Genomic DNA, 19,436 nt, shown 5'->3' on the forward strand with positions numbered 1-19,436 from the left:
CATTTTGTATCTCCCCCATTTTCAGTGGCTTCACACAAATAGTAGGAAGTTCTAGGTGGGAGTACTTTCAAGTTTATATGACCCCTGATGGTAGCTCCATTGCTGGAGAAAGCATAATTCAACAATTAACAGGCAATGATACTGAGAAATGGAAAAATAGGATCAACATTAGGCAATTTGATTCATTGAGCCCATTCCTCATTCAACATGCTAATGGCTGATCCTGTATCTCAAAGCCACATGCCCACTCATAGCCCTTAATCCTGATACCTTTCAGTTCTAGAAATCTGTTTCTTTTTTAAATACAAATGTAAACTTACCTCCATGGCCTTCTGTGATAGAGAATTGTACAGGTTCACTACCCTCAAAGTGAAAACATTTCTTATAATCTTAGCCAAAATCATATTTGAGGTCCCTTGTTCTGGACCTCTGGGCAGATTGCAATAATATTGTACCCATCTATAACTATTTGCACTGTTAGTTTACCTACTTTTTTGCATTCAGACATAGTGCTTTTGACATATGTATTTGTATCCAATCTTTTTGCATCTAATCCTTGTTTCCTCTGTCTTCTACTTTTGTTTTCATTTCCATTTTTGTTTCCACTTAGGGTCCTGTCTTCCTGCCACTCAAGTTTAAACCCTCCCCCATTGTACTAGCAAATGCCTGCGAGGATATTGATACTAGTCCTTCTGGGGTGTGAATTGTTCAGCGTGTGCAAATCTCCTTTTCCCCAGGAACAAAGCCAATGCTTCAAGAATTTAAATCCCTCCCTTCTGCAACATCACTCCAACCATGTACTCAGTTTGTCTATTCTCTTATTTCTTATCTCATTGGCAAGAGGCACTGGGACTGCACCTGCTGTACGTTTTCTGCTTTTCAATTCTGTCTCTCTGGATATGAACCACTTATATATTCAGTTTAAAGAAAATCTAATTTACCATTTAAAATTATCTTTTTTAAATTGCAGAGGAACAACAAGAAAATTGAATGCAAATGCCCGTCCCTGTCTGACATATCAGCTACAAGGTAGCAATATAAAATACCATCTTCCACAGAAACAATTATTGGTAAGCGTTTTGATTAAATAGCCCTCGAAAAATAATATCTGCAAATCTAAAAGATTCAGTCAAAATATGTCGTGCTGGAAAAGCACAGCCGGTCAGGCAGTATCTGAGGAGCAGGAGCATAAGCTCTTCATCAGGAATGTTTGGGGGGGAGGCGCAAGGAGGCTGAGAGATAAATAGGAGGAGGGTAGGGCTGAGGGGGAAGGTAGCTAGGAATGCAATAGGTAGATGAAGGTGGGGGTGATATTCAGAGTGGAGGGTGGAGAGGAAGTGGGCAGAAAGAGGTACAGGTAGGACAGTTCAAGAGGGCAGTGCCGAGTTAGAGGGCTGGATCTGGGATAAAGTGGGAGGGGAGGGGAAATAGGGAAACTGGTGAAATCAACATTGATCCCATGTGGTTGGAGGGTGCCAATGCAGAAGATGAGGTGTTCTTCCTCCAGGCATTGGGTGGTGGAGGAGGCCCAAGACTTGCGGAGTAGGAGGGGTAGTTGAAGTGTTCAGCCACAGGGCAGTGGGTTGATTGGTATGTCCTGGAGATATTCTCTGAAATGTCCGCAAGTTGGCGTCCTGTCTCCCCAATGTAGAGGAGACCACATTAAGAACAATGGACTCTGTAGATGAGGTGTTTGAAGGTACAGGGAATCTCTGTCAGATGTGGAAGGATCCTTTAGGGCCTTGGTTGGAGGTGAGTTGGGGGAGGTATGGGCGCAGGTTTTACACCTCTTGTGGTGGCAAGGGAATGTGCCAGGAGTACAGGGTGCGTTGTTGGGGGCAGTGCACCTAATGAGGGAGTCGTGGAGGGAATGGTCTCTGTGGAATGCTGAAAGGGTGGGGAGGGAAATATATTTCTGGTGGGGTCTGACTATAGGTGGCAGAAATGGCGTTGGATGATGCATTTTATCTGGAGGTTGGTGGGTGAAAAGTGCGGACCAGAGGGATTCTGTCCTTGTTGCAGTTGAAGGGTTAGGCTCCAAGGGTGCTGGTGTGCAAAGTGGAAGAGCTGCAGTGGAAGGTATTGTTGACCACGTGGAAGAGAAATTGTGAAGTAGGAGGCTATCTGGGATAGCAGATGCAGAGGAGGCAGAGGAATTGGGAGTAAGGGATAGCATTTTTACAGGAGGAGGTGTAGTCCAGGTAGCTGTGGGAGTTGTTGGATTTAATATAGATGTCCATCTTGAATTGGTTGCCGGAAATGGAGATGGAGAGATCCAGGAAGGGGATGGAGGTGTCTGAAATGGTCCAGGTGAATTTGAAGTCAGGGTTAAAGGTGTTTATGAAGTTGATGAACTATTCAATCTTCTCATGGGAGCACGAGGTGGCGCCGATACAGTCATCGATGTCGTGGAGGAAAAAGTGGTGGTAAAGTGTCAGTGTAGCTGTGGAAGATGAACTGTTCCACATATGCAATGAAGAGGTGAGCATAGCCTCCCCCCAATCCACCAACGCAACAAGGACAGAACCCTCCTGGTCCTCACCTTCCACCCACTAACAGATACAACATGTCATCCTCCACTGTTTCCGCCACTTTCAGTCAGACCCCACCATCAGATATATTTACCTCCCCACCCCTTTCAGCATTCCACACAGACCATTCCCTCCACGATGCCCTTGTCAGGTACATCCTCCCTCCACCCCCTGACTTACCCTCCACTCTCAGCACCTTACCTTACCACTGCAAGTGGTGTAAAACCTTCACCCACACCACCATCCTCACCTCCATCCAAGGCCCCAAAGGATCCTTCCAAGATTTTGCTGCACCTCCAATCATCTCATCTACTGTGTCAGTTGCTCTCAAAGTTATCTCCTCTACACTGGGGAGACAGGACATCAAATTGTAGAACGTTTCAGAGAACATCTCTGCTACAAACGCACCAATCAACCCCACTGCTCTGTGGCTGAACACTTCAACTCCCCCTTCCACTCCGCCAAGGACGTGCAAGTCCTAGGCCTCCACCACCACCAAATCCTCGCCACCCAATGCCTGGATGAAGCACACATCATTTTCCGCCTTGGGACTCTCCAACCACATGGGATCAGTTTCCCCATCTCCCCCCACCTTATCCCATATCCAGCTGTCCAACTCGGCATTAGCCCTTTGAACTGTCCTACCTCTCCATCTTCCTTCGCACCTATCCACTCTACCCTCCACTCTTACCTATCACCATCAGCCTCGAACTTCATCTCCCCATCGCATTCCTCTCCCACCTCTCCCACCCCATTTATATCTGTCTTCTTGGGGACACCCCCGCCCCCCCCCCCCCGCGCCCCCCCCCCGCCCCCCCCCCCCCCCCCCCCCCCCCCCCCCCCCCCCGCCCCCTCACATTTCTGATGAAGAGCTTGTGCTCAAACTGTCAACTCTCCTGCACATCGGATGCTATCTGCATGGCTGTACTCTTCCAATGTCACACGTTTTGAGTCTGACCTCCAGTATCTGCAGTCCTCACTTTCTCCTAAAGATGTAGTCGCAATACAGTATAAGACAATTAACATTTGAACAAAACATACTTTGAGTGATGTAGCAAAACTCTGAATAACCATCAGTAGGGTTATGAGAAAAGTGAGACTTAATTTCTTTTCTTAAATCATAGCATGGTTTACATTATAGTAATAAACGTATTGCATTTTGCTATGGACCTTTGATTCACAGACAAGATTATGTTCTTCCTGGTCAGATTACTTGATTACTTTGCATCATTTGAATTTTACCTTGATGCTGTTTAAATTTCAGTTTCTCCCTCTTTTTTTTTGTAAACTTTCTATTGTCTCTGACTTATGTGGAAGGTCATCAGATCCTGTATCTGGCTCATCACCTGAGCAGCTAAGAGGCCCAAGAAGAACAAGGGAAATTTGACACCTGGATTTTTTCTCTCTTTTGTAGTTCCTCAATACAAAGTCATTTTTAAAAAAATAAGTAACCATTTTTAAGTAATACTCTAATTTTACACTCCATTGCTATGCAGCCAAGTGTTGAAAAGAATGAGGGATACCTGTCCAACTGGCCTGGACATGTGGGTGGAGAGATTGTTCAACAAAAACAAGCATTTCAACCATCAAATGTCAATAGATTCCATGGGTAAGAGACGGCTATGATCATGGAATTTGTTAAAGTTTATAATATGGAGATATAATCGCTCTTTCTGCATATAAAGTTGTAAATGAGAGGGTAAATGATATGCCATTGGAGTTCCTCTGTTAAGCAGTGCCCTCCCTAGAATGGAACTGATCAGATCCAATTCGAGTCTGTTCTCATTTGTATTGGTTTGGGGGAGTTGGGTGCAAGGGCAGCAAAGCAACATCCAGGATTTCCATTTAGATGATAGGAATAGGAGCAAGCAATTCTGCCCCTTGAGTCTGTTTCTCCATTAAATTTTGTTATGGCTGATTCTTACTACAACAACGTATACCCAATATCAATGTACTTCCTGTGATACGTAAGAAATATGAGTAGCCTAATTGTTGATCTTGATTTTGAACATGTCAGTTGCAACAACAGAGGTAATTCCACATTTCCACTATGTTTTGTGTGGAAAAGAAATCACTTAATTGCTGCATTATTCAGTTCTAATTGGGAAAAAAAGTGACCCCTTATTCTGGATAAGCTGACGAGGAAATAACTTCTCTGTACCTACTGTATCACTTTTATTAATCATTTTAAATTTGAGGGGTTGCAATCCAGGTTGTCACCAATAATTTTGACATTTTCCAGTCACTATATAAGAATGTGTGTGTATAGGTATCTGGTGGGGACAGAATTGAGCTTTTGTTTGATGTCCTATTCCTGTGGTCAAAATACTTGCTCAATTTGCAAAACTACAAATCAAGGGGCACTTTTTCTCTTGCTGTCATCATGATTGACATGCAAAAAAACACATTTGGAAAGGAAATACCAGTTAATACTGCAAAAAACTGAGGGTGCTGTTTGGTTAGACCATGGTTGGCATGAGATGGAGTGGGAGTTGTTAAATGTAAATCTTAAGTGAAAACCTCAGACCAGGCCACCTCTTGATTGGTCAGCATGTTGTGACAGGGAGTGCAGCAAAGTTTGGCAGTCTCCATTACCCCATTCTCATTAAAAAGGCACACTGTATCAACAAATTTCTTTCACTTAAATAGAACAAGGTCCTTTGTGTTAATGTATCAGACTGCAAGGCGAACTGATGATCTTAAATTGGTTTCTGATGCAATTCTTACCACAAATGTTTCTAAAAGCAGAGTCCTATCTAATATTGGACATCGTGTTCTGAGGTTAGGAAGCGTGGGCTAGTTGAGCACAATTGTTGGACTGCTGAGAATTGTCAAAGGGATGTGTTATTTGATATAATCTGTCTGTCACTGGGATGTACAATCTACATACTTGTCATCACACTGGCATTGAAACTTGTTTATATCATCATTCGTTTGTGTGATAGGAAAGTTTTTTTTGACTTGATGACAACATCCTGTTTATGGAGTAAAAACCACTCATGTTGACTGCAAATTGTCAGTCTGAGGCAGCCCAGCTTTACAGTTCAAATCTTTGAGATACCCACCCCTTGCAGGTAATCTGGGATGGACTAGGCACCATGCAAAGCAGAAGTGATGGTCATAGGCCCTTGCATGAATTTATGCAATATATAGCGAATGATGATTTGATCAGGGTAGTCATTATTTCCCTGAGGTAACAGTGGCTGAAGGACCTGAACTTAAGGGAATTTATATTTGCCAGAAATTGGTGTTGGAGAGACTGTTAGGTCTGAAGGTTGATAACTCCCCGGAGCCTGATGGTCTACATCCCAGGGTACCGAAGGAGGTGGCTCGAGAAATCGTGGATGCGTTGGTGATTATTTTCCAGAGTTCGATAGATTCTGGATCAGTTCCTGCGGATTGGAGGGTGGCTAATGTTATACTACCTTTTAAGAAAGTTGGAAGAGAGAAAGCAGGAAATTATAGACCAGTTAGTCTGACCTCAGTGGTGGGAAAGATGCTGGAGTCTATTATAAAGGATGAAATCACGACATATCTGGATAGTAGTAACAGGATTGGTCAAAGTCAGCATGGATTTATAAAGGGGAAGTCATGCTTGACTAATCTTCTGGAATTTTTTGAGGCTGTAACTCTGAAAATGGACGAGGGAGATCCAATAGATGTGGTGTACCTGGACTTTCAGAAAGCTTTTGATAAAGTCCCACATAGGAGGTTAGTGAGCAAAATTAGGGCGCATGGTATTGGGGGCAAAGTACTAACTTGGATTGAAAGTTGGTTGGCTGACAGGAAACAAAGAGTAGTGATAAACGGCTCCATTTCGGAATGGCAGGCAGTGACCAGTGGGGTACCGCAGGGATCAGTACTAGGACCGCAGCTTTTTACAATATATGTTAATGATATAGAAGATGGTATTAGCAATAACATTAGCAAATTTACTGATGATACTAAGCTGGGTGGCATGGTGAAATGTGATGAGGATGTTAGGAGATTACAGGATGACCTGGACAAGTTAGGTGAGTGGTCAGATGCATAGCAGATGCAGTTTAATGTGGATAAATGTATGGTTATTCACTTTGATGGCAAGAACAGGAAGGCAGATTACTACGTCAATGGAATCAATTTAGGTGAAGGGGCAGTACAGAGAGATCTGGGTGTTCTTGTACACCAGTCAATGAAGGTAATCATGCAGGTACATCAGGTAGTGAAGAAGGCTAATAGCATGATGGCCTTCATATCAAGAGGGATTGAGTATAGAAGCAAAGAGGTTCTTCTGCAGCTGTACAGGGCCCTGGTGAGACCACACCTGGAGTACTGTGTGCAGTTCTGGTCTCCAAATTTGAGGACAGACATTCTGACTATTGAGGGAGTGCAGCGTAGGTTCACGAGGTCAATTCCTGGAATGGTGGGATTACCATACACTGAAAGACTGGAGCGATTGGGCTTGTATACCCTTGAGTTTAGAAGACTGAGAGGGGATCTGATTGAGACATATGAGATTATTAAAGGTTTGGACACTCTGGCGGCAGGAAATATGTTTCCGCTGATGGGTGAGTGCCGAACCAGAGGACTCAGTTTAAAAATACGGGGTAGACCATTTAGGACAGAGATGAGGAGAAACATCTTCACCCAGAGAGTGGTGACTGTGTGGAATGCTCTTCCCTAGAGGGCAGTGGAGGCCCAGTCTCTGGATTCATTTAAGAAAGAGTTGGATAGAGCTCTCAAGGCTAGTGGAATCAAGGGTTATGGAGATAAGGCAGGAACAGGATACTGATTAAGGATGATCAGCCATGATCACATTGAATGGTGGTGCAGGCTCGAAGGGCAGAATGGCCTACTCCTGCACCTATTATCTATTGTCAAACAGGATTGTTTTGATATGCCCTTTCTCAGCATCAAGCTTACACAATATAGACTCCATGTTAGATAGTGCTGCTTTTAGTTGTACTGCTGGGAAGGCAACTAGTGAGCAGATGGCTAATTCTCTATTCACAAGGTAGATAAGGTTGATCTAGTAGACCATGGATTTGTAGGAATCCTTTTGCATATAGTGACCAGTGAAAATGGACATTCAGTATATAGTAGTAGCAAACACTGGCAGATTTCTCAACCGCCAAATTGAGGAAAGGGATCTTGTAAATAGCTCCTGTTCTAATCAATCACCCTCTTTTCTGAGTCTGTGTTACTCTAGATTCTGAAACTGCACTCCATTACTTATTCACAGACACAACTCCAGCTTTTTACTGATAGCTTGCTTCAACAAGCTGAAACTGCCACTGGGTTTTCCATGAGCTCCAATCTTGCTCAGTTGTATCAAGCAAATACAGCTTTTGGGATTTTAAACTCCCCCTCTCAGCTGTATGAACAATTAGTGGCACACTGTTTTTCTGAGTTCCCACAGCTTCCTTGACATTTCTTGAGTCCTGACCTGAAGCCGTCCACTAATTCCTAGAACTTCATTTTGAGTTCTAACAGCACTGAAATATCCAACTGAATCTGAGAATCTATTTAGTTCAGTTGCCTTTCCAGTAGTACAGCTAAAAACAGCACTACCTAACATGGTGTCTGCATCTAACTGCCTCTAACCTTTGAACTCCTCTTCTGTGATTCTTGAACTATCCTGACCAATAAAACATACTGAACATTATCCTCAACAATCTCCCTCCCATAAATGCATCTGTCCAGCACAGTATCAACAAGAGTGGCCACTGTACAATCCTAGTGGTGATGACACCTCTTCTTCATGTTGAGGATACTTTCCATAGTATTGTGTGGCACTGTCACTGTCCTAAATAGGATAGACCTTGAACAAATCTAGCAACCCAAGATGGGCATCCATGAGATGATTGAGCTATCAGCAGCAACAGAGTTATACTCAACCCATCCGTAACTTCATTGCCCAATTTATCAACGTCTGTATAATTACAAGGCAGAAGATCAATGAAGAATGCGGGAGGGAATGCTAGGAGCAACACTAGGCAGATGTACGAAATGAGATGTAAACCTACAAAGCTACAAAAGGCAAACAAGGGCAGCAAATTCATGGGAACATCACAACTTACAAGATCCCCTCCAAGCAACTCCCCTTGCTGATTTAGAAATATATTATCGTTCCTCCAGTATCACTGGGTCAAAATCACACTCACTCCTTAATGTGGGTTTACCTAAAACTAATGGATAGCTGTCAAGAACACCACTCACCACAATCTTCTCATGGGCAGTTAAGGACGTGCAATAAATGCTATCTCAGCCAGCCACACTCACATCCAATGAATTCAAAAAAATGCATGTTTTTTTTTGTTAAGGGAATTTTATTCTACTGATGAGAACAGCTGGACTCTACAACCACCTGATGAAGGAGCAGCGCTCCAAAAGCTAGTGCTTCGAAATAAAGCTATTGGACAATAACCTGGTGTTGTATAATTTTTAACTTTGTCCACCCGGTTCAGCACTGGCTCCTCCACATTATATATCCCCAGATACTATGCATTTACTACCTCTGTTTCACTGAGCATGAATCTCATTCATAAATGGTCTTTGGACTATAACCTTGAGTTGTGTGGGGATAATGTTACCAAACAAAAATTAATGTTTTTTTTAATATTCTCATTCACAATAATTTATAAACTATATAATGAGTATAATTACTATATTTATCTGCAGCTCCATTGTATATTAAGGAAGTTGACCCAGGTGAGCTGGACTGCAATGGAACAGAACTCTTTTAAAAAAAACTCCTTTTTTGTTTGTTTTAACCTTATAGATTTGATATTACAAATGTGAACAATGCCCCCAAACCTCGATTCTTGCAACAGCTGGAAACACACCTAAGGAAAGAGCTCCAAGTCTTGGACCTAAGTGGGCCCAACGCTCAGGAAGTAACTCTACAAGTGTGTTTAAAACATATTCTAATATGTCATTACTATTGAGTTTTGAGAAGATTTGTAGCTCAGGTTGAGGTTCTGGATGTAAGTTTGCTAGCTAAGCTAAGAAGTTTTTTTAGACGTTTCGTCACCATACTAGGTAACATCATCAGTGAGCTACAGGTGAAGCACTGATGTTACATCCCATTTTCTATTTATGTGTTTAGATTTCCTTGGGTTGGTGCTGCCATTTCCTGTGGCAATGTTATTTCTTGTTCTTTTTCTCAGAGGCTGGTAGATGGGGTGCAAGTCAATGTGTTTGTTGAAAGAGTTCCAGTTGGAATGCCATGCTTCTCGGTATTCTTATGTGTGTCTTTGTTTGGCTTATCCTAGGATGGATGTGTTGTCCCAGTCGAAGTGGATATAGAAAACAAGCGAAATAAACATAATTTACAAAATCCTTGCAAGAACTATAACAAACACTACACTGGACAAACAGGCAGAAAACTAGCCACCAGGATACATGAATATCAACTAGCCACAAAAAGACATGACCCACTATCACTAGTATCCTTATATATACGTGAAGAAGGATACAACTTCGACTGGAATAACACATCCATCCTAGGACAAGCCAAACAGTGACATGCATGAGAATTCCTAGAAGCATGGCATTCCAACTGGAACTCTATCAACAAACACATTGAGTTAGACCCCATCTGTCACCCTCTGAGAAAAAGAACAGGAAAAGGCATCATCAACACAGAAAATGGCATCACCAACCCAAGGAAACCTAAACCCATAAATAGAAAGTAGGACGTAATACCAGCGCTTCACTTGAGGCTCACTGATGATGTTACCTAGTATGGTAACGAAACATCTGAAAATGAACCTTCAAACAAACTTGCATCCATGTGGTCACTATATTTGTTACATTTAAGTGCATGCGTTTACCATTGATTTAAGAAGCAGTTAATCTCGCACATTTGATCTGATTTCCTAAAGAACCAGATTTCAGCATTTTTAAACACTATTACATTTCTTCATTCCTTTGCCTTAAATGGTCTGTGTAACATGGAATTGAGGTGTAGTCTCCACCTATTAATTAAAAAGAACAAATAAATTATCAAGTTATAGTCACCCAAATAAGCAGATGGAGAATTTTATAAATGCAATTTGAATTTTATGTATCAAAATTGAATTTAATTTTTTTTAACACAGCTCAAGAGTGGTGATAATGAAAATAGTACAGCAGGTGAAGCAATTGGACACCTTGTTACTTTCCAGAATGGAAGGAAGCTTATAAGGAGTCTCTATTCTTGTTTGCTTCCTAGTGCTCTTCTCTCCAAGTGATCTATTAAAGTCATTCCCCAGTGGCTTATGACCACTGAGCTGAAGGTATCCTTGCAAATCTTTCCTGAACCGTTTCAAGTTTAACAACATATTTCCTCTAGCAGGGACACCAGAATTGAACAGTATTCTAAAAATGGCCTCATCAATGTCCTGAACAGCTGCAACATAATATCCCAACTCCTCTACTGAGTACACTGACCAATAAAGACAAGCTTGCCATATGCTGCCTTCACCATCCTATGATTCTACTGTCAAGGAATTATGCACCTGTACTCCTCGGGTTTTTTTGTTTGGCAACACTCCCCAGGGTCCTACCATTAACTGTATAAGTCTTGCCTTGGTTTGCCTTAACAAAATGTATCACCTCACATTTGTCTAAATTAAACTCCATCTGCTACTCCTCAGCCCATTGGACTTGAACCCAGGCCTCATGATTTGGAGGTAGGGACACTATCACTGTGCCACAAGAGCCCGAGAAATATCTTAAATATGTTTGTCATTTTATTATTTTCATTCAGAACAGCATCACTGGTAGTTTTAAGTGGTCCACATTGCTCCTAATATACTTTGTAAATTTTCTGTTGTCAAATTATCTGATCTTAGTAAGTGTGTCAGTAGAGGTATCCATAATTGACCTCAATTCATCATAGCTTAGATGGCTGGACAACTGGTTTCCAATGTAGAATGATACCAACAGTGTGGGTTCAATTCCTGCTGTGGCAGTGGTTACCAGGTAGGTAACCTCTGCCCTTGCCTGAGATACAGAGGCTCTCTGGATAAGCCAGCACCAGTCATCTCTCTCAATGAATGAGCAGTCTCTTGAGACTATGATGACTTAACCTTTACAGAGAAAAATCAGTAATTGTTCCTATTTCTAATTATATCTAATTAACCATACTGGAGTGTGAATATTTGGTCAGGATGTGATTGAGCTTGGCTATGACACCCTACAAATACCTAACCCTTATTGGCACTGCTTTTAGACCTTGTATAGCATATAAAGTAAAGGACTACTTGGACTGATTTTAAATCTATAGAACTCTACTTCAGCAAGAGTAGGAAAAATATAGGGAACAAAATTACAGATTACAAAAATGTAGCCATTCAGGTTAGCAAGTAGATCACTATTGGCCATTGGTAGATATATAACAGATTTACTAATAGTATGAAGCTAGTTTCTATAAAGTGTTCTCATTTTATTTTATTTAGGTGTCTGTGAAATGTGAAATTGTTTTGTTTTCTCCAGGCGTGATATTAGCTTAACATTGCTGAGTTCCACTTCCTGATGAATTGGACAGAGTTCCACTTATGTAAATTTGTGTGCTGTTTACAATATTGAGTTTGCCTGTGCAAACTCTGCATCTGCTTTTTAATTACAGACTAATTGCTTTACACTACCAATTCCCCTGTGATTAGTTTTTTTACTTTTGATTGATTGCTACCTGGAATAGTCTTCTCGGGAATAACTAATTAATATATCTACTACTATTGCTGTATCTTGCAAAGAAACATTTTTTTAAAAAACAATGCATAAAGCATGGTTCCAAAGATCAGTAATTGCACGAAAAGCTGATAATTAGATGCTAATGTGAAACTAAGAACCAACATGTAGCTCATAAGTGGCTGTGTGAGACATAATACAGCAGGTGATTAGTATGAATAAAATGCTGCAGAGCAAGAGGTTTCTAGGTCTGTGATCTAACAGTCTTAACCATTTTGGAACTCTTTTAGTATTTGGTACCAAAATGAATACCTTTTCATGGCACTGGCTTTCTTCACATTGATAATATTTTTTTAAATAAGGATTGAAGGAAGTACCCAGAATATTTGGAGTAAATACAGCATAGCTGAAATTGGTATGTAAGTTTAAGATTATTTCTGTCCAGCCTATTCTGATTGTTATTATTGATTATATTATTACATCTGAGGTGTTTGCTCAGATCTTTGCTGAAATATTAATTATTCTGCTCTTCACAAAGGCTTATCGTGAGGTTTTTGAATATTTCATCGAGGATTTAAAAACCTACAAACCATTGCTATCAGCCATAAAGAATGAATATGAAATTACCATAGGTATGTAATTTTCTGTCACTCACAGTGGAATCTGAACTGTGCTTCTAGATGCTGAGTAAATTTTTTAAAAATAAACATTTAATCATTACTGAACTCCTTTAGGTGCTTATCTAGAAATTAATTTATAAGTAGCTGTTGACTGATGAGTTGCTCATCTTAGTCTGAAAATTTGATTCAATGATTAATGCTTTTAAGTAAGTAAAGATCACTTGCAATTTTCTTAAAGTTCTGCCAACAACACTATCCTTGTGCCTAGTTTTATTTTTATTCATTAAGTAATTGAGCTTTCATTATTAGAAAGAATTAATTTAACTTCAATCAACAGAAATGTCTTGTGTCTGTGCTGAGTGATCTGGATGCAGCCAGGGCAGCAAAGGATCTCTACAATTAGTCCTTGTCTTCCATAATTCATAAGGGAAGATCTGCTAGGGTTCCTACTCATGTAATTATGCATTGAAACTCCTCCTCATATCTTAGTTTATGGTATAGACAGAATCACATTTGGCTACGTGTCACATTGTATTACGTCTGCCAACATGTGAACTAACTATGAATAATTACGGCAGCCAGATACATGTGCCAGATACATATGTTTTCCATTACAGAATGAAGTTTTCAAAAATAAATCAAACAGGAAAATAAATGTTTGGTGAAAAGTTGAGAAGACAATTAGGTAATGTAAATGCAATAATTAATTCTCAGGAAAAATAAGTCATTTAACCTGCTGTGTTTTTAACAAAATGCTCATGCTTGTGGAATTTTAATGCAACTTCAGATAATGGGATAGTGTTAACAGCTTGGGACTTTTTTAATATTAAGATAAAGACTTCTCCAACCAATTTAAATTCCCCATTTTTTGCAAATTGCTGAGGTTGTTTTGCATTTGTTACAGATTTTAAGTTTGGAGGAGGAAAAGCTAATAATTACATCGCCATCTTTTCCTCCAATGCAGGTTATTTGGTAATAAAGCAGTAATGTTTTTTCAACTAGAATATGTCATTCCATAAAGTCACAGAGTGGCTCATGACCATATTTTGTTCTGTTTGTTTCTAAAATTTCTTCACATATAATTGGCAAAATATTTACACTTCCCTCTGGTTCCTGTCTTAAATCAAGCAACATCTTTTTTTCTTCTACATCAGCTCATCTGCGAAACCGAATCCGTGAGTTGGAGCCTTTGAAAAGCTTGCTGGTTGCCACATCAGAGACCTGCGAACAGAGGATTATTGCTCTACAAGAAGAGGAAAGGTTTGAAGTTCAATCACTAAAGAGTGAAAAAATAGAGCTTCTGGACAAAATTGATTATTTACTGAGGGTGCAAAATTCCCTAGAGGCTCAGGTCAGTTAACTCATGTAAGACTGACTAAATATTAAATACTGTAGTAGATAAGATATGACTAAAAATGCCAAAATAAATTAGAGTTAAGTCTAGCTGGCCCTGAATATCCTTCCAGGGCTGGATTATGATGTTGCTATCAGCCTTAACTTATTTTGCTATTTGATTTGATTTTTCATCTACAGTAAATAGAACTATCTCATTTTAAAATAAAATGTCACAAGTCATGTTTGGGCAATCCGACTGATGCCCCAGAACTGATATGTATAACAAGCAGATTTTGTTTCCATTGTTGGGAAAAAAAATATTTTGTTTTTCACCAACACACAAATCTAGAGAAACCCAGCAGGTCTGGCAGAATATGCAAACTGAGACAGAGAAGCAGAGACAGAATTAATGTTTTGAGTCGCATATGACTCCCCTTCATAACTGCCAAGATATTAGAAAATGGATTATTAATACTGTTGACAAAGGAGGGGACCCATTCTTTGCATTTCACACCTTAAGTTATACCCATTTAACGTCTTTTTCCCTCTTTCAACACCATTTAACAACCCCTTTGTCTTTTGCACTGGACTCGAAACCATCTGTTCCTTTGTCCTCTCCTCTGCTTATGTCAAAAGTATTTTTTAAAAATTTCTAACATCTTTCAGTTCCAAACAGAGTGCACTCAATGTCAACTCTGTTTCTCTCTGTGTCAGACCTGCTGAACTTTTCCAGCATTCTGTGTTTGATTCAAATTTCCAGCATGCACAATATTTTACTTGTCTTTATCATAATTGTTTCCCCTCTATTCCTGTCCTCTTATATTGGCTGCTGACTGAGGATGGTTTCATAGCTGAGCTGCACTTGTCACCAAATTGATCATTATTCATGGGTGAACCATAACACTGAAGCTTTGGCAAAAAAAGTTAGTAAACAATTCCAACTCCTTATTTCTAGATGGTGAACACACTTTTGGTGAAACCAGTATTCAGTATATGATATTTGGTGGTGAATCAGAGAGGCATGATGCATAATTTGAACTTTGCCTATATTTTATTCACCTTTTCCATAGTAGTACAGGAGAAAGACTTGGGATTAAATAGCAACCATAGTATCTGAAGTTCTAAAGTGTTCTGAGGAAGAGTCAGCTTGGACTTGAAATGTTAACTCTCCTTCTTCACTGATGCTGCCAGAAATGCTGAGTTTTTCCAGGACTTAGTTTTTATTTCAGATCTTCAGCATTTGTAGTATCTTGCTTTTATTGTCTAAAGTTCTTTCCAGCCAGCTAAGTACCTTTTGAAATGTAACCACGTAAGGCCATATAATAATGACAGCCAACTTGCCTATAGCAAAACCCATTGACACAAATAAGGTGTGTCACCAAATACTCTCCTTTCTAATGCGACTTTTGCTGAAGAATAGAACTTTGTCAGAACATCAGGAGAGCATACACTCCCTTGGATATTGCTGCAGAACACTTTATGTCCACTTATTGGCTGGCTTAACTCCTCATAGGAAAACTATGTTTCCTGTCAAGGATGCCCAAAACATTGATATTTTTCCATTCCTTTGTAGTGTCATTTGAATGCACAGATGCATAATTCTATTCAGAGTTAAACCAATTGAAGCCAAACCTTTGCCAGGAATACTATGATTTCACTCGTTCAATAATTTTCAATCTTCTCTGCTTCTGACTCATTTCTTTCAGGCCAACCTCGAATAGCTTTGCAAATTTTACTACGATAAAGGCACTATATAAATGTGACTAAAAACTAAAAGAACTGCAGATGCTGTAAATGAGAAACAAAAACAGAAATTGCTGGAAAGGCTCAGCAGGTCTGGCAGCATCTATGAAGGGAAATTGAAGTTAACCAGTGACCCACAGGACTCTGAGCAATGGTTACCGGACCCAAAATGTTAATTCCGATTTCTCTTCAAAGATGCTGCCAGACCCGCTGAGCCTTTCCAGCAAATTCTGTTTTTATAAAGGTGATTTATTGCTACTGGGGACAGAAAAGTCCATTTTTGACATGGATTTTGACTTTAAAAGGGAATTGTTGAGAATGAGTTTATAATTTTGATTGAAACTGCACTAATTCAGTTTCTTTACACAGTAATTCTTAATATAAATTCCACAATCATAACTGAAGTTTGAGTTGTGGAATATTTTTGGAATAAAGTAATATAACCACACCATGCATCTGATAAAGCTGTGGTTTAGAAGCAGAATGCAGACACCAAATCGAGTGCTCCAACTTCCATCACCAACATTGCTCACCTAATTTGAAGCCAAATATCTGTCAGTATAAAAATTAGTTTATTTGATAATATAGAACTTGACTATTGCTGAAAAAACGCATTCCATCAAAGCTTTTCACTTTTCAGTCAACAGGACAGGTCAGAAGAAGGGAATCCTGTAAATGGAAACGTAACCTTGACTGTGCAAAGAATTATGCTGACAGCCAATTTAGAATTGACAGTCATGCTTGCAATGTGATGCACTTGCACATACTGGAAGCTACACATTTTAAATTACAGGACCCTGTTCTTTGCAAAAAAAAGATAAAGTACATGCACGATGCCTGATTCAACTCAACAAAATGGATGACATCCATTTCTTGTAGTAATGCCTGTTTTAAAATTTTAAACAAAACTTGTCAGTAATTTGTCAGAAATCGCCTAGCTGGTGCGTTCTCCAACAGATGTAACAACACCTGTACCAAAAGAATCCACTTACCAATACTCTCCTGTCGTACAGTATAAATATTATTTATCCTTGGTATTTCTTGTAACGTGTCCTGATGAGAACAAAGCAAAAAGACTTGACAAAATGTCTCTTTTTTTTTCAGCAATTTGCAAAATATCTTTTCTTAAAAAGTGTGCTGAAATAGTACTAATTTTGCTTTTTCAGGTCAGAAAACTTCAGGAAGAATTGGCAGCTGAATATGAACGGTATCGAGAGCAACATGATGCACGTAAACTTCTGATTTCAGATATGAATAATCTCCGCTATCAGCAAGAAAAGTCAAAAGATTCTCATACAGAAGAAGGTAAAAGAGGATATTCAATTTGGTAAACGTTAGTTGTCTAATGAATAACTAGTGACTATCCTTTCCCATTATGAAATAAGGTCACTTTGTGGTCAAGTTAGTTTCATAGTAATATGTTGGAATGAAGCCAACTCTTTGCAAACGTTTTGTAGTCTGATACTTCAGGCAATGGTGATTTTTTGGCTTAGTCAATGCTCATATTCAGAACCGAGAAGAGTAGATCTAGCACGAGGATATATTTTTAGCCAGTTCTATATTAGCCTGTAGGATAAATCCTCACTGGGTATTTTGGTTCCAGCTGGATAAGGAACAAGATGAAGTTAAGATTGTTGGTCTGCTTGTCGAGCTGGTTGGTTTATATATAGATGTTTTGTCACCCTGCTAGGTAAGATCATCAGCACGCCTTCTGATGAAGCATTGTTGTGCTACTCCGCTCATTATTTATCTGACCCAGGCTGTAATAGTGGGTGTCTCATTTCCAGTCCTGCTCTGCAGCGGCTTGCCTATAGGATCCATTTCTACGTGTCTGTTGATAGTGTTCCAGGTTGAGAACCAGGAGTCTAGAAATTCTCATGTGTGTCTTTCACCTTGACAGCCCCACTGTGCCAATTGCTGTCAAGGATAAAAGACCCCATACCTGTAACGTACAGAACCAACATAATATACAAAATTCCATGCAGTGATTGCCACAAACATGACATCAGACAGACTGGAAGGAGAGTAGATACCAGAATACATGAACACCAACTGGCAGAAAAGTGACACGACCAATTCTCACTGATCTCCATACACTCCGACAAGAAGGGCCATTAATTCAACTGAGATAACATAATCATCTTGGGACAAGTCATGCAAAGACACGCATGGGAATTTCTAGACTCCTAGTTTTCAACCTGGAAAGCTATCAACAGATGTGTAGAAATGGATCCCAGTCACAAGCCACTGTGGAGCAGGACTAGAAGTGGGACAACCCACCATAACAGACTGGATCAGATAAATAATGAGCGGAGTAGCACAACAACTCTTCATCAGAAGGCTGCTGATGTTACCTAGCAAGGTGACTAAATGTCTGTGTGTAAACCAACCAGCTCGATGAGCAGACCAACAATCTCATCCACGACCCAAGTTATAAATTTTCTCAAAACCTTAAATAAAATTAATTTTAATGTGACGGTTTAAACTAGTTAAATCCATCACTATCCATTAAGATCACTCAATCTTGGATTTGCAAATTGGAATTGGACAGTAAACATCGGAACAGAATGTGAAACATGAGGTGTACTTCATGAAGAGCAAAACTGGCCCCGTTGATTGTGTGTAACTTAAATAGGATGCTTGAATTAATTATATGATGGGTGTCGAAGAAAAATATTATCTTTTGGGAAGAATGGTCACCAAAATACTTTAAGCTTCCAGTTTATTGATTAACTCTTTATTACAACATGGTTCTTGTTACATAGTCACTTTATTGACCTGCAAACTTATTTTTAAAAAAACTGTAATTTTATGTAGATGTTTTATCCAGAGTGCAATTTAGGAAAAATTTGCACATTGTAGTTCCAAATTTCAATCCATGTTAAAGTGTATTCATTAGAATAGAACTGATTTCATCAAACCAAAATGGAAATTCTGTTACTGACTGACTACTAATTAATGACAGTAATTAGTAGTGAAAGAACTGCTTATCTGCCTTTTTACTGTGAAATTAATCTATTTAATATAAACTGACTAATGTTGCAGTTTAAATAGTGGACAAAAATATTGTCCAACCTTGTTGGTCTGTCTTCAAATACCAATTAAATAGTTTCAGGTTACTATCTGATTAATTTTGTTCAAATAAGTACTTCTGAAATCATGAGTAGATTTGTGATTTGATAGGTATTAATTATAGTAACTTTGTGCCTGCACTAGTAAGACCATTTCCCTTTTAAGTAGGTTAATTTTGTTTTCTTTTTGAAAGCTGAAGCAGTTGAGGACACAGTAAAGCTGAAGCTGGCTCTGAAGGTGGCTCGTGAAGACCTCAAGGCATTGCAAGTGGAGCTAAACGCAATGAAGGCAGAGTATGGGGATGTGATTCCCAGAAGGGATTTTGAGGCTTTGGACAAGAACTATAATGAGCTGAGTGAAAAGGTATGTTTACCACATTTAAAGTGTGCTTTGCAAGCAATCTGTATGGTGCTGTGCTTTCTTGGATTTGAATATGTTATAAATCTTTGTGCCATATGAATATCATGTTTTCATACTACAT

At 39.5% G+C, this 19,436-nt stretch overlaps 1 protein-coding gene across 8 annotated transcripts in view; it reads left to right on the forward strand.

Annotated features, from left to right (window-relative positions):
* Positions 1-19,436, forward strand: part of tsnaxip1 (translin-associated factor X interacting protein 1) — a 58,166-nt gene that overhangs the window by 4,489 nt on the left and 34,241 nt on the right. For 6 of the 8 annotated variants that reach the window (XM_060837752.1, XM_060837746.1, XM_060837749.1 and 3 more), the window contains exons 2-8: positions 971-1,070; positions 4,028-4,140; positions 9,292-9,418; positions 12,724-12,817; positions 13,960-14,156; positions 17,050-17,188; positions 19,149-19,318. In XM_060837752.1, coding sequence (XP_060693735.1) covers positions 971-1,070; positions 4,028-4,140; positions 9,292-9,418; positions 12,724-12,817; positions 13,960-14,156; positions 17,050-17,188; positions 19,149-19,318 — 940 coding nt within the window. The remainder of the gene's footprint in view (positions 1-970; positions 1,071-4,027; positions 4,141-9,291; positions 9,419-12,723; positions 12,818-13,959; positions 14,157-17,049; positions 17,189-19,148; positions 19,319-19,436) is intronic. The other 2 variants (XM_060837754.1, XM_060837750.1) reach the window with 2 other exon arrangements.

This window comes from Hemiscyllium ocellatum, chromosome 17, assembly GCF_020745735.1.
Source record: "Hemiscyllium ocellatum isolate sHemOce1 chromosome 17, sHemOce1.pat.X.cur, whole genome shotgun sequence".
In the NCBI taxonomy this organism is placed as follows: Eukaryota; Metazoa; Chordata; class Chondrichthyes; order Orectolobiformes; family Hemiscylliidae; genus Hemiscyllium; species Hemiscyllium ocellatum.